Genomic DNA, 13,998 nt, shown 5'->3' with positions numbered 1-13,998 from the left:
TGATACAGGGAGAGTGTCCACTGCCTTAGAGCAGGTAAGGGACAGCCCTATAGGGCAAGCAAGTCTGGCATGCCCCTGTGCTGGAGGAGAGGACAGAAAGATGGTGCTGGCAGCTTCCCCATCTATTAGGCTCTCTGGCAGAAACAGAAAGCCCCAAATCCCAAAGCCGCAGTGTACCTGAGAGAAGATGTTGGCAGCATATGCTGCAGCTGTGGTCAGGGAAGTGAAGAAGGTGGCCTTCCCTGCTGTCTGGATAGTGTGGATCATGCGCAGTCGCAGGTCCTTGAGGTGGGTGGCTTGGCGGTAGGTGTTGATGAAAACAAAGACATCATCAACCCCTGGAAAAAGAGGGGGGAGATTTTGATATTTTGCTCACAGTAGGGACACGTGCTAAAAATCTAATTTCCCTTCAACATCTGACCTGCAAATATTTCACTTACAGGTAATGGAGGGAAATTCAGTCCGCATTTGCCACCATCACCTTTTTCTCTCCTGCAGGTAGGAGTTATGGCAAGGCAACACAGGTAGGTTTTGAGCAAGGATGTGCTTACCAATCCCCACAATGACAAAGGCAGCCACACCATTGAGTATACCCAGGTACTGGATCCCAAATACGACATGGTACAGGAACAGAGCCACCAGGCAGCTTAGTCCAATACTGGCAATGCCAAAGAATGACAGGAACACTATAGGAAGAAAAGAACACAGAAAAAGTAGTACTGCTGGCTGCCCCCTGGGAGAACAGACACCTTGCACCTGCCTCGTTAGGCTACTGGTTCCCAGGAGTGTGTTGGTGACAGAATAGCTCAGGGCTGCAAGAGTACCGCTTGCAGACTCCTTCCCATGAGGCCCATCCATGAAATTACATCAGCTTTACACCAGTGTTAGTAAGATGGGAATCTGCATCTTATTTCTGTTCTCCTGTGAGCCTTCCCCCCACCCTGCCCACAAATCTCTGCTCTGGAGAATCAGACTTGCATGACCTTCTGCATGCTGCTGTGCCACAAAGCCAGGCTGGTGTTAGGGCATCAGAGCCTCTCCCAAGGCTTGCACAGACACAGGGAGTCATGGCACATTTGGATTTGTGTGAGAAAAGGGGAGTCGTGACTACAGCCTACCTGAGCAGGAGGTAAGGATGTAGACCAAGACAGCTATGCAGCTACTGCTGATGAAGGCCAGCAACATGTCATTGTTGAAAGTCCTCCTCACTTCATAGTCAAACAAATCCGTCCCTCCGTACAGCACCTGGACTTTGCTAGGGTGGGAAGACATGAAGGAAGGAAGAGGAGTAGGCAGAGTTGAGTGTAAAGGGAGCAAAGCTAGGGTATTTAAAGTACAATGTCTCCCCCAGAGCCAAAGGAGGTCACTGCTCTAATAAACTTGGCAGTTCTCTGAGGAAACAGGTCAGAGTGGTGACAGCAGGCTGAACAAGGTTGCTGCTGGAGGTGAAATTCACATAAGAAGGAAGAAAAATAAAAGAACAGGTCTAATATTTTTAAAATTCTTCCAGTGCATGGTGGGTCTTTGGCACTAACAGACAGCTCCTGAAGCCTCCAAAGCCAATTCCATCTGGAATCCTAATCATTGCTTATTATATTAAGCACAAAGGTAATAACCAGTGGATGCAGGCAGAGTAAGAGCTTACCAGAAACCATACGATTTACCAGCTTCTGCTTCTGGAAGCAGGCTCTGAGCAGAAGTAATCCAAGATAATTAACCAGGAGTACAATAACACTGCACCATAGGAGGCTATCAGGAATCCAAGCTTCAGAACCAAGCCTTGGCCCCAGCTCCCTTTCGGCTTCCCATAACTGCAATGCACTCTGCCAGCCCATTGCTGAGAACGCTCTGTGGCTGCCTGCTTTCAGGGCTGACAAGGGCTGGCTGCATCTCACTTTGCTTTTGAAGATCGGTATCCCTTCATTCTCGGAGCTATTTTGATTCAGAGCAATAGAGAGCTGGAGACCGAAAAGGTACACTGACACTGGGACTCACTGTGTTCTCTCAGCTGTCTGGATACTGGGCTACTCTTTTAGCCCTTTTAGCTCTATTTTACCATCTACCTCTCACAAGCACTGAGCAAAGCTCTATTCAACTGAAGTCATACAGACCTGGTGGTGAAAAAAACCTGCACTTCCTGAAACTTATCCTGCCCTGAAACTCCATTCCCCATCTGTCTGTGCAAAGAGCAAACACTTCTGGAAGGAATTAACACTGACATGAGCAAAAGCAGAATCGGATCCACAGGTCGATGCCTTGACTAATGACCATTTCACCCCCTGCATCAGTCCAATTGGGGCCAAATTCAGAGCAGGAAGGCAGAGAAGCAGCTCTGTTGGAGCCAGTGGAATCAGGCTTATGAGATGGAAGCAAACAGATCCAGTGCCAGACAGGGGCTGAGTGGAAAGGCAAGCACTGGATTCAATCTTTGGCTCCCTTTCATTGTCTCTATTGATGTCTCTGGCGTGTTTCTGCAGTAGGAAGTGGCATTAAAGGGAAGCATATGAATGGTTTTCTGCCATATGCTCCCCACCCTCATTCACAGCACTGTACCTGAGCCCAACTTCAAAGGAGATACTTTTTCTCCTTCATCTGGAGCATTACGCCATGGCCACTGTTCAAGACTGACCAGCAGTCTGAGCTGGCGTGCCAAGCCTTCTGTGCCTAGTGCCTTCCAGGTGAGACTGAACGCTGCATGGCTATCGGAGCCCAACAGGCATGCCTGCCCTGTGTAAACCTTAAGACAGAGCTTTTACACCCTGAAGGGCCTATTGCATCCACTCCTTTAGTGCAACAGAAAGCACCATCCTCTTCAACCTCTGCCGTTCCCTGCTCTCGCTGACTCCCCACAAGGTACCCGCCCTCTCTGCACACACCCTCACCTTGTGGACTGCTTGGCCAGCATGGCCACATAGGTGATGACAAAGTTCTGGAACTTGCGGCGCTGCTCCTCCCAGCGGTCCTCCACTGAGTAGTAGTTCGGCAGTGGTGCCCCAAAGAGGATTTCACTCCGCAGCAGGGAGCTCTTCATGTTCTCAGCAGACAAGCCCTCATCCACATACCAGTAGAATTCAGGGTGTGTCATGGCCAGCTCCAGAGACCCTGCGGGAGAAAGCAGCACCACTTTTGTTAGGTCCTGCTTAGTTGACTTGGCAAGGCACAGGGTCTAGCCTGACAAAGGGAACCTGGGAGCGGTCCTGTTTTTCATCAGAGTGATACTGACTGCTGCTGCCTTGCAGAGAGCAAGGAAGTCTGGGGAAAGCTGGATTGCAAAAACTTACATTCCACTTCTGCTTTGTGACTTTGCTTGTGATGTTGCCTACATGCAGTTCCCCATCAGGGATGCATCTTCCACCTGACTGTGATCTGAACCACAGCCCCCCCAAGCAGCAATGCACACAACCTTGCCATCAATACTCCTGATGCTGGAGGCACTTAGTTCTTGTTCACTGGGACAATATTTGCTCGATCATGCTGGGAAGCACAAGAGCTAAACAATACCCATGGAGGATGAGGAGTCCTGGCTCTGCTGTGACCTGGTACCTCTGCCATCTGGTGGTGTGAAGGATGCAGAGATGGAGGCACTCAGCTTCTCAGTTCTAAGAGACACTGCCTGTCTACCCTCAAAGTCCAAGTTCCCTTGAGTTCACATCAGAAAGACCCAGAAACTACGCTCTTTCCTGTTTTGGTAGCAGAATTGTTACTCACACTGGAGCAGATGGAGTTAATTCTTTGCCTGCTCCCTGTATGGCTCCTGAACAGCTATCATCTGCAGCCTGCATTTGGGAGACAGATGGAGGCTTCGTCCCACAGCCACATCACTCCCACAGACTCCTCATGATTCACCTCTTTTTCACCATCCAGAGCCTCTGCTCCACTAGAGGGGCAAAGTACAGGGTATGGAGCTGGGAGAAGGCGGCAGGGTCGTCTTCTCATTATAGGAGCCTTTCCAGCTGGTGACTCACAAGCTGCCTTTCAAGCTCCAAAGCAGCCCACAGACTTCTTTCATCTGCTCTATGGTACAGAGAAGCTCATCCCTATTGTCTGTCCAAAACTTGACATTCCTCTAGTTAACCACAGTTATTTACAGGGGACAAGGGTCAGTAGCAGGCATCGGTACAATGCAAGACTCCCCCTCATTTGTCCCTCTCGCTCGCCTTTTGGGGCCTGTGTGAACCATGACTGGAGTTGCAGGGGCTTTGCTGAAAGGGTTGAAAAGGGGCCCCAGTGCAGAAAAGAAGATTCCTCAAAGCACAACATGGGAGCATCTTCCTCTCTGCACAAGGCAGTCACCCCTCTTAGCTGTACACCAGTAAGTGACTGCCTGAACTTGCAGGAGATGCATTCCTTAAACATGCCAGCCCTCACCCATGGCCCTCAGCTCACCTTGGATGTCAGCAAGGTCTTGGCCCATGCCATCATAGTAAATCTTCCCTCCTCTCTCAGTGGGGAAGAAGTAGGTCATGAGGGAGCTGGGAGGGGAGCAGTAGGAGTAGGAGCCCAGGGGCAGGTCCTTCAAGACCTCATGGGGCTTCCAGCAGAACTCCCGGAAGCGAGGGTGGTCCATGATCTTGCGCTCGACCTCATGGATGGTAACCAGGCGCTCAGTGGTAAAGATGTTGTTTTCAGAGTCCCCCCGAGCCAGAAAAATGAGCTCGATGCGCCAGTGGGCATGTGTCTGTGTGTTGGTGCTGATATAAGTGCTGGAGTAGTCCCAGCGTGGGGCACCCCTCCCAGTTCGGGAAGTCTGGTTTCCTGGGTTCAGGTGGACATGGGGCTTGGGGGAGCTCATCCTGCCCTCTGGTGTGCTGCGCTTGAGCCGTGTGCTGACCCCAAGATGGGAAGCATTGAGGTGAAGCTGCTGGAGCTGCTCAAAGATAAGCCTCTGCAGGGTTTCAGAGGTAAAGTCAGCCAGGTCCCGGCGGTTCCTCCCCCATGACCCAAACTGGGACTTGAGGGCCAAGGCAAGTGCATCAAAGCGCTGAGAGGACTCGTGGTTGCGGATCTCGAAAGCATTGTAGGAGATGTCAATATCCAGGGCTGGGTAGTGGAGGAACATGACAACAGCAAGAACAGCAGGGATGGCACAGCCCAGGAAAAGGATGAAGCCAGCACAGTACGGGTTGGTAAATACCCAGCCAACAATATTCCAGAAGCCAGACACCGGCAGTGTGACACGCAGGGGCCTGACTTTGCATGGGCTTTTCCCACACAACAGAGCACCCTCTCGTCTCTTCCGGGAGCTGAAGGCTACCTCTTCATCTTCCTCATCTAGCCAGGCATCCTGTAACAAGGGGTCATCCTCTGTGTCCATGTCCAGTGCCTGCACAAAGGGGTAGAGAAAAGCAGTCAGCAGGACCCAGCAATAGGTGTCACCAGGCACAGCCGTGAAACCACAGCAGTTGCCAAAGGGTCTCAGCAGCAGAGCCAGGGAGGGAGGCACACTCCAGCTCTCTCAGCCCTGTGCCCTCAGCAGCAAAGCATGACTCCTTTCAAACCCCACAGATTTGCTACAGCCACCATGGCATATCCCACATCCTGCCTGGCAGAGGAACTAGAAAGAGGAAAAGTTCAAACTACAGTCCCAGAGCTCAGTGCTCTGGCAGAAGAGGGCTCTGCATGGCTCCAGGAACGGAGATGGCAGGGGATTGACAGCATGCTGCTCAGACTGCAGCAGCAGGAACATTTAATTAGCTAATGTGGTTCTCATGCCTGGGGACAGTTCATGATAGCAGACGAAAAATGCAAGGGACCCTATCTTTCCCTCCTTAAAACTGACAATAGATTTTCCTGCAGCTATTTATAGCTGTATTCACCTTTCCTACAAAGCGTGCACCTGTGCGCACACAGAACCAGAAGCACATGCAGCCATACCTGCAGACACACACATATGCAGGCATTCGCACATACCAGCCTCCACAGAGAACTCACTGTGACCGTGCTCTAGTCCCTGAAGGGCTATCAACCGCCAGTGTGGGAAGGGAAAGGGTTGAACAACCCTGCTTTCCTTCCACCCCTGCGAGATATTGTTTATACAGTGGGTTTTCCCAGTTCCTATGGAACAAACAGGAAGCAAAAGCAGTTACTGCCCCCATGGAATGAGAAGGAGGAAACTCTCCCTGATCAGCCCACACGTGGGCAGGAAAGAAAGGGAGACTCCCTGCGAGGTGCTGTCCTTTGCAGGGGGCTGCCAGCACACACAGGTTCTTAGACTTTCCCATGTGCCCCTCCTGGGTGCTGCACGGTAGCCTCCCAAGTCAGGAAAGCCACAGGTGGCTGTGGTCCCCAAGAGCAAAGCCCAGAAAGCCCAGACCTTATAAGCGTCACTCCCTTTCCCGGCTGCCGGCAGCAAAGCCAGCAGCCGTCCTCACTGAATCAATGAACAGATTCAGTTTGTTACTTGACTCTGATAGTTGCAAGCAATTTACACACAGGCCAGAAGCAATTTACAAGCTTTGCTCCTAACCAATGTTTCTCTTAACAGGACTTATATCAGCAGGAAGATGAATTGCCAGCACTCCTTAACTCTAGGTCCTCAGAAGACCTGGGAGCTGCTTGAACTTGGACCGAGAGGAAAAGCTATGGGGCAGAAATGCTCCCTGGCAGAAGAGGGATGTGCAAAGGAGCAAGGGTCACAGCAATCTCCCTGGCTCTGGTCAGTGTGGGTGATGCCTGTGGCTTTGCTCACAGGGAGTTTGTGGGAGCTACAGCAGCTCCCATGGGATTCGCTCTGGTCTGGATAGCATCTGTGCTGGCAGGCTGGGCAGAGTGCTTCCAGCATTGCAGAGCCTGTGGAGAACAGGGAACCTCTGAGCTCCAGCCTCCCTGCTCCTGCTCGCACCAAGGAAAGCACGAATGTTGAACAGTGGCTTTAATCTGCAACTGATATTGTCTCAAAACATCCCACCCTTCCTATGAGCGTGAGAGCAGGGACTCTCCCACCCCCTCACTGTGGCTAAGCTCATGCAGCTGGCTCACCCACCTCAGCCAGGCTGCAGAAAGCTGTGCAGGAGGGCACATGTGTAAGTCTGTGCTGAATCCTCCTCCTGCTCTGCAATCTCACAGTGCAAAAAACAGATGGGCACCACTGATGGCAGATGGCCACAGTCCCTCTTCTGCCAGACCTCCACATCCTCAGGAGGCTAAGAAATAGGGTGAAGAGAGGGCGGCTCACAAAACATCTGCTGTGTTGTTTCCCCCTTCACACATAGGGCTGTTAGACAGCAAGAAGAAAGCAAAGGGGGGTCTTCTCAACTCTCTGGAAAAGTTAGGAGAAATCTAGCTGGTTTTAGGCTCCATTAAGATTTCTTTAATATTCAGGATGCATAATCCTAAACAGCCAGGGAGCGTCTGAAAGTTTCCCTGAACAGTCACGCATTAATGCGTGAGCCTTAGGCACTGGGGCAAAGCCAAGAGCATATGAACAATGCCGCCCAAGACAGCTACTGGCCTGCAGGTGCTCCTCTGCCTCAACTTCACCGGCATGCATACCCATGTGCTCTTCTGGTGTTGCTTACAGAGAGCCTTACTTGCATCACAACAGGGAGGAGGCTTTCCCAAGTCTCTGAATCTGCATATAAATCCTCTCCCAGCTGCTCCTTACTGCAGTCCTGCCTTGTCTCCCACACTCTACACTCGCAAACTCTCCCCACAGAGCAGCCGTAATCCCATCAATACTGACAAAACAGTGGGGGGCAGTGACATCCTCCTATGTGTCCAAAGCCTGCTGGCATGCCAGCCCCAGCTCACAGGTCGCCGGACGCTGCTCGCCTTTGCAGACAGGCATCCTCAGCACATGCAAGCCCTTGGCCAGTGTGTAACTCCCATCCACCGCTGGGCTGACAAGTACTATCACCCTTCTGCCTCTAAGAGACAACCAAGCTACAACTTCAGCTCACTTTCGCAGTGCAGATAGATGCTGCATGAATGGAGGTGCAAACCTCACTCATCCCATCTGGGCAAGTTGGTGTGTACACACAGTTACCTCCACTCCACCCACCTGCCCTTCCTCCCATGGCCTGGGCTCTCCTTCAACAGAATGGAGTTACTGCAAGACCTGATCAAGCATATGTACTCTCTCTTTAGAAAGAGAGGTAAAGAGCCATAATAATTTCCCATTTATTGAGCTACTGAGGAGAAGGAGGGAAAAGATTCTAATCCTGAAACAGAAGAGCCTGCACGTGACAAGAAAGGGAAACAAGAGAGACTGAGATAGTAATAAGCCAGCAGAAAAAGGATCATACAATCTTCTTTTTTAACCAACAGCTAAATCCTCAACTCAAGGAAGGGATCAGACCTCAGGCATCTCCCTCTGGCTCTTCCACCCACTCTCATGGTGACTGCAATTATAACAGATGGGCACCCACAATGTATGAAGGCCAACACATGCTACCCTCTAAAGACTGGTACAAATTCTGATGCTGGTGTAAACCCCAGCACAGCAAATGCTGGAAAAGCCTCAAGATTATATGGACTCACACGAGAACCAAGTCAGGGAAGGATCAAGATTTGGTCCAGGCAGAAAGGCAAGGGCAGGGAAGGAGGCACCTGGGTTGTGCTGTCCCTGACAGTGACAGCCTCCCTCTGCATGTGGGGCAAGCACATGTGTACATCCTGCCCTAGTTCCACCACAGCTCTGAACTCTCTTCAAAAGAGAGTTAACCACATGACTCAGCTGCAAAGCCAGACACAGCTCACTTAGCATTGCCCTTGGGACTCATCTGGCTTTACTGCCTTCGTCAGATCCTGCCTGGGTCAGGATGAAAGCTTATCCAACCCAAAACACAGCAAAGTGAATCGGCAGGGGAGATAAACCCTGAAATCAGCCAGAAGGGGAGTGAAATGCATTTTTCTGCTTGAATTCTGCTTGGAGGCTGGCCTGTTTTCCTTCCACCACTTCCTGTACTACCCAGAGACTCAGCACTGAAGCATGGCCCAGTTACTTTTTCAGTTTCAGGAGATGCACAATGGACCTAATCCTGCAGCCTTCATCAAAGCTCTGCCTCAATTCTGTACAAGCTTAGCCTGCTCCAGGTTTGAGAGAGCAGAGGATAAGAGCACTCCTAGCAGCCCTGGATCCATTTCTTTAAAGAGGCACTGATTCAGCCAGTTGGGATAGGCATTCAGATTTCTTGGGCTTCCCTCTGCCCCTTCCAAAGCAAACAGGCTTCCTCCTGGTTCAAAACCAGTCAGGACTCTGTATGGTGGCAGAACCTCCTGTGAAGAAGCTTCCTGGCTCAGATTTAGGGTGCTGCTACAGGTGTAGCTTCCATTAAGTCAGAGAAAGGTAAAGGAAACTGGGCAAAGTAGTTAGTAAATAAATACTTTAACTGAAAACCTCCACTACCATGACAGGTTCTGCCTCACAAAATACCCTCTGCTTCCGGAGTGGCATGCTTGGCCACATGAAGCCAGATCTTGCAGGAACCTACAACGCTACATTATGGACAGCCCTGATCCAGACTGCAAGCAGGAAGCAAGAGCCACAGATGCAGTCACCACAGGGTGCCCCACATCAGGGACCTCTTCCCACTGCCCTGATGCTTTCAGGTTTTTCCACCAGGAACATACAAGCATTTAAGAGATCCATGTTGAGAAGGGCCTAGGCTGCCACCACACACCCAGTGAAGGACAGACCCTGAACCAGCTGCTTCAGCAAAAAGAGCTCCTCAAGCCTACCCATACAGCCTGCAGCAGCTCCCGTTTTCTGCACAGCCATGCAAAGGCAGACTGTGTGAGCAGACTGTGCACATTGGACAGCCAGCTCACCACACAAGACAGGGGCAAAGCAAAGGGCAGGTCTCCCCACTCCAGGCTCTCCCGACACTGGGAAGATGTGGGGTGTGGGGCCCTTTCCCTTCCCCACACTACCACGATATGGATGAAGTTCAACTGCAGGGTTGCAGAACTGCAGAGCTCTACTGCATAGCTCTGCTCTGCAGAGCTGCCTACAGAGAATATGCTGCAAAGGGGGGACAAATCCCAAACCTTTTGCCTAATGGCTGCATAGAAACCACAGACCCCACGTTCCTCTGGCAAAGATGGGCCTGCACACTTTGTGTTCAGCTCACCCAACTCCTATCCTGGTGTCAGCACATGTTCACCTGTGCTGCCTCGCTCACTCAGCCAGCCAAGAACCACTCAGGGATGGGGAAAGGGGGGAGAGGCAAGCAAGCTGCTGATTCGGCAGCACAGCTGAGCTTGGAGGGACCTTGTAGAAAACTAACTGAGCTGGAAAGGGAGGGTAGCAGAGGGATTCAAGAGGGGAAGGGAAGGAGGAGTCTGTACAGTACATAAAAACCTTCCTCCCTTAGCATTCAGCCTTCAGACTGTCAGGCAGTTACAGCATCCTCCCAGGATGAAGATCCTTCCTGATCTGAAGGTGCAAGTTCAGAAAATCCATCACAGCAGAGAGGTATGTGGCCATGAAGACACTCACATCTTCCAACCCTGCGTTGGTACAAAGACACACAGCTTTAAGGAAGGTACCAATAATGCCAGGATCCAGCTGATTATCTGGTTTGCCTCTTCCCAACCACAGTAGCAGTGTGGAAACGTGACTAGGAGGAAAACAAGGAAGGTCTCCTTGCCAAAGCTATTTTTCAGTACCAATGGGCACTTCTGTCCAGAGGACCATAGAGGCTATCTCACATCAGATCTGAGCCACATCCCCAGCCCTGCACACCAGACAACCTGCAGCTGAACCTCAGCGTCACGGCCATGAATGCTACCAGAGCACAATGGAAGAGGCTCACCCCTTTCCTCCCTGGATGACTGGCAGCCTGGGCATCCAAGCCCCTTGATATTTGCACCCCTGTTCAACAATTTAACCTGGGCATCCTCCCATGTCTTGCTGCAACTTACCAGTCTGATCGAAGTAACGAATTAAGCATTTAAAGCGCTGCAGGGCTATGGAACACAGGGTAGGAATAATTATGACTCCCGTGAGCCTGACACACAGCAGAAAAGAAGGGACAAAGCCAAACCTGAGAGACCTTAAGATCAGGAAGAGTTTTGCCCTTGACTGCAGCAGGTGGGATCCAGCTCAGACCCCAAGAGCCCTGCAGGGATTGTCGCTCATTTGCACCCCAAACAGGAAAAACACCCAGGCAGTTCCCATGTGACAGAGTTCTTTTTCAGTGAAATCTAGGATAGAAGAAAGTCACTGAGAAGTTGGGGGGAGGCAGTGACAGATGAGGAAGCTAATTACACCCGACCTGACTAATTAGTGCTGACTTTCAGATTAAAAATCCTCACTAGTGTTCCATTTCAATTACTCAGTTGTTCCTTCTTACAGGAAAAAGGAAGCCTTGTGCATCAGCAAGCTAGAAAGAAAAAAGGAAAGAAAGCACAAGGCTAGAAGGGGAGGGAAAGACAATTTCTGTAATATGGGAGATTCCTATCGACAAAATAATTAAATTTCACATTCGTTTCTCCCATGGGCAAAGCTTTCAGAGCCGAGCTAGCAGTTTTGTGGTCCTATTTGTATTCCTGAAAACTCTTGGAGCAGCTTTAGGCCCTTTTGTTAGCTATATAAAGTTCCTCCAAGAGGGACAGAAATGGCCTTTGTGCTTGCAAAATCACCCTAAGAGCATCCAGCTCCTGCAAAAAAACACCTCTCTGTAACAATGCACAGTTGATAGCATGGATGGACAGAGCGCCTCCCAGGCCCTGTTATGCTGAAGAATGCTGTACGCAGCACTGGCTGCATAAAACAACTGGAAGGCATCATTAATGTATACCCACTCTAAAGCAGGGCTCCACAGTGACACTGAGACTCAGGACCAGAGTTTTGCTCTGCGCTTGAATCACTGAGACTAGTCTAGAAGTATCATTTCAAAAAACAACCAAGAAGGGCTTTCTCAGGTCCCTGCTCTCCCTTTACCAACACAGCTGTAACTGAGTGCTGTGTGTTGCCCCTTGTCAGCATACACCACCTTTCTTAAGTGGGAAAAATGAAACAGTAAGGAGGAATTAGATACAATGTCTGGGCCCCTAACTGGAGGTCTGAGTTTCAGAGGTGTCGGCACTCCTGGAAAAGAAAAATAGGCCCAGGACACCTCAGACTGGGCACCTGACGCTGAATCTTCTGAAATACTTCTGAAGAGACTAGCTTAATTCTGCCATTGACCAGAACCTGTGCCTGAGGATATGACCCAGAACGTGTTTCAGTGGGATACAAACCCAGAGATGCACATGCTGCTTAAAGGCACTGGTTTAAACTGCTGGCTGGGCTGGCTCCACCATTATTAATCAAACAGGTCTACTTTTCCAGCTGTACAGCACAATGCAGCAACAAGGCTTTAATCTATTTTTTTTCTGGGCCCTTTGCATTTCCCTTCCCACTTGCTTTAAATCCTTTGGTAAGATGCACAAAAACACTGCCAGACCCCAGGCACTTTGCAGGTCAGAATGACATCAAAACACTCCAGCAGCACAGTGCTGTTGGAATTGCAGTGCAATGATGTAAATATGTGTTTGCTGGGAAAAAAGTTCAACAAAATTATTTTAAAAAATACATTTAAAGCTCTATCGTCTGCCGTTCCACTTGCCCACAGGAGGCAAGACAATAGATAGGGATGTATACAGGATGTAGGATTGTCTGATCTCCCAAGCTTTATGAAATCAAGTACATGCATGCACACTCACTCCTAACTGAGGTGTTGTCTTTCACTGCTGACTGTCCTACCCTTCTTTCCCCTTACAGGCACTTTTACACTCTGGCTAAGATAAGAGCAGCTGGAAATGGAAGGAACCAGTCAGACTCAATGATCTTAAAGGTCTTCTCCAACCTAAACGAGTCTATGATCTATCGACCTGCTTTCAGAATGGACAAAGGCTGGCTGGAACACTCTCAGCCTATGACGTTGAGGATCTCCTGCCTGCACCTGCCTGCTATTCCAGGTGTCTGACAAGCACTGATTAGATCTACTCATAATTGCATGCCAAAAACAGTGTGGAAAGATTAGCTGCAAAGTCAAGCACTCACCAGTGAGGAAATGCCAAATTCAGGGCTGACACAGCATCCTTAATTTGCCCCCCTTCTGTAAATGCTTTGCAGCGCAGTTTTTCTTCCAAGCCCAGTGTCCAAAGGCACGGACTCTGGCCTCCACCAGTGCATGCAATGGATGATGCTCCCAGAACCCAGCAGCTATTCGCTAGCTTGTTCTCTCCTCATTGTTCGGTGTGTGGTCTCACGCCTCATTTCCTGCATGCTGCTCATGCCTGGCTCAGCAGCAGAATTATTAATTTCCTCATGAGCTTTTCAACACTGCCTGTCACGACAGAGTCTGAGGGCTGAACAAACAGGACTGAACTGAATCTTCTCCTAGCATCTCTGAGGAGGAGGGGGTGGTGTAGTCCGCATCTGACAGATGCGGGAGATCAGGAGATCAGAAAGAAAAAATAGACACTTATTTTGGGTGCCTACTTTGACACACAAGATACCTAATTTCTTAGAGTGCACAGAATGGCACAGATGGGGGTTGTACGCAACAACCTGCAAACTCCACTTTGTTCTGCGAGCATAATTGGAGCTGTAACATCAAGTGTAACCATTGCTGTGCAACGTAACCTCTATGCTGGCGAGTGACATCCAAACTCCACAATGATAGCCAATTTCACACAATCTATGCTAACCAGTAACATGCATGCCAGTACCTGGGACACCTCAGAAAGGCTTAACAGCGCCAGAGCGCACAAGGACCATCAGTTCCCTCATCTCTCTTTACCTCTAACCTGGCCATGTGGACAAGGAACAGGCTGGAGAAAGGGACTGCAAGATCAGTATATGGGGTAAAGGGAGAGAGATCGGTTTAAAAGGTGTTTGCTTTGCTATGTGAGAAACTGCCACCTGCACACAGAACAGACCAAGAAGAAAGCGAACAGAAGAACTAGGTAACCTTACCGCTGTGATCCACACAAGGATGTACAGCAAAAGCAAAAAGTATAGCAAAAGCAGCTCTACTGTGCTTTGCTAGGAGTAAGATGCCTGCAAAT

The 13,998-nt window shown here is 50.1% G+C and overlaps 1 protein-coding gene across 2 annotated transcripts in view; it reads right to left on the bottom strand.

Annotated features, from left to right (window-relative positions):
* DISP3 (dispatched RND transporter family member 3) overlaps window positions 1-13,998 on the bottom strand; it is a 45,301-nt gene that overhangs the window by 17,563 nt on the left and 13,740 nt on the right. For both annotated transcript variants that reach the window (XR_008235906.1, XM_052791691.1), the window contains exons 2-6: window positions 4,387-5,323; window positions 2,883-3,102; window positions 1,119-1,255; window positions 552-686; window positions 178-338 (exon numbers count right to left, since the gene is read on the bottom strand). Coding sequence is in view for 1 of the 2 variants with exons in the window: in XM_052791691.1 (XP_052647651.1) it covers window positions 178-338; window positions 552-686; window positions 1,119-1,255; window positions 2,883-3,102; window positions 4,387-5,323 (1,590 nt within the window). In the remaining variant the exon portion in view is untranslated. The remainder of the gene's footprint in view (window positions 1-177; window positions 339-551; window positions 687-1,118; window positions 1,256-2,882; window positions 3,103-4,386; window positions 5,324-13,998) is intronic.

Source organism: Harpia harpyja, chromosome 7 (assembly GCF_026419915.1).
Source record: "Harpia harpyja isolate bHarHar1 chromosome 7, bHarHar1 primary haplotype, whole genome shotgun sequence".
Lineage (NCBI taxonomy): Eukaryota > Metazoa > Chordata > Aves > Accipitriformes > Accipitridae > Harpia > Harpia harpyja.
This window is presented reverse-complemented; position numbering and strand designations above follow the sequence as displayed.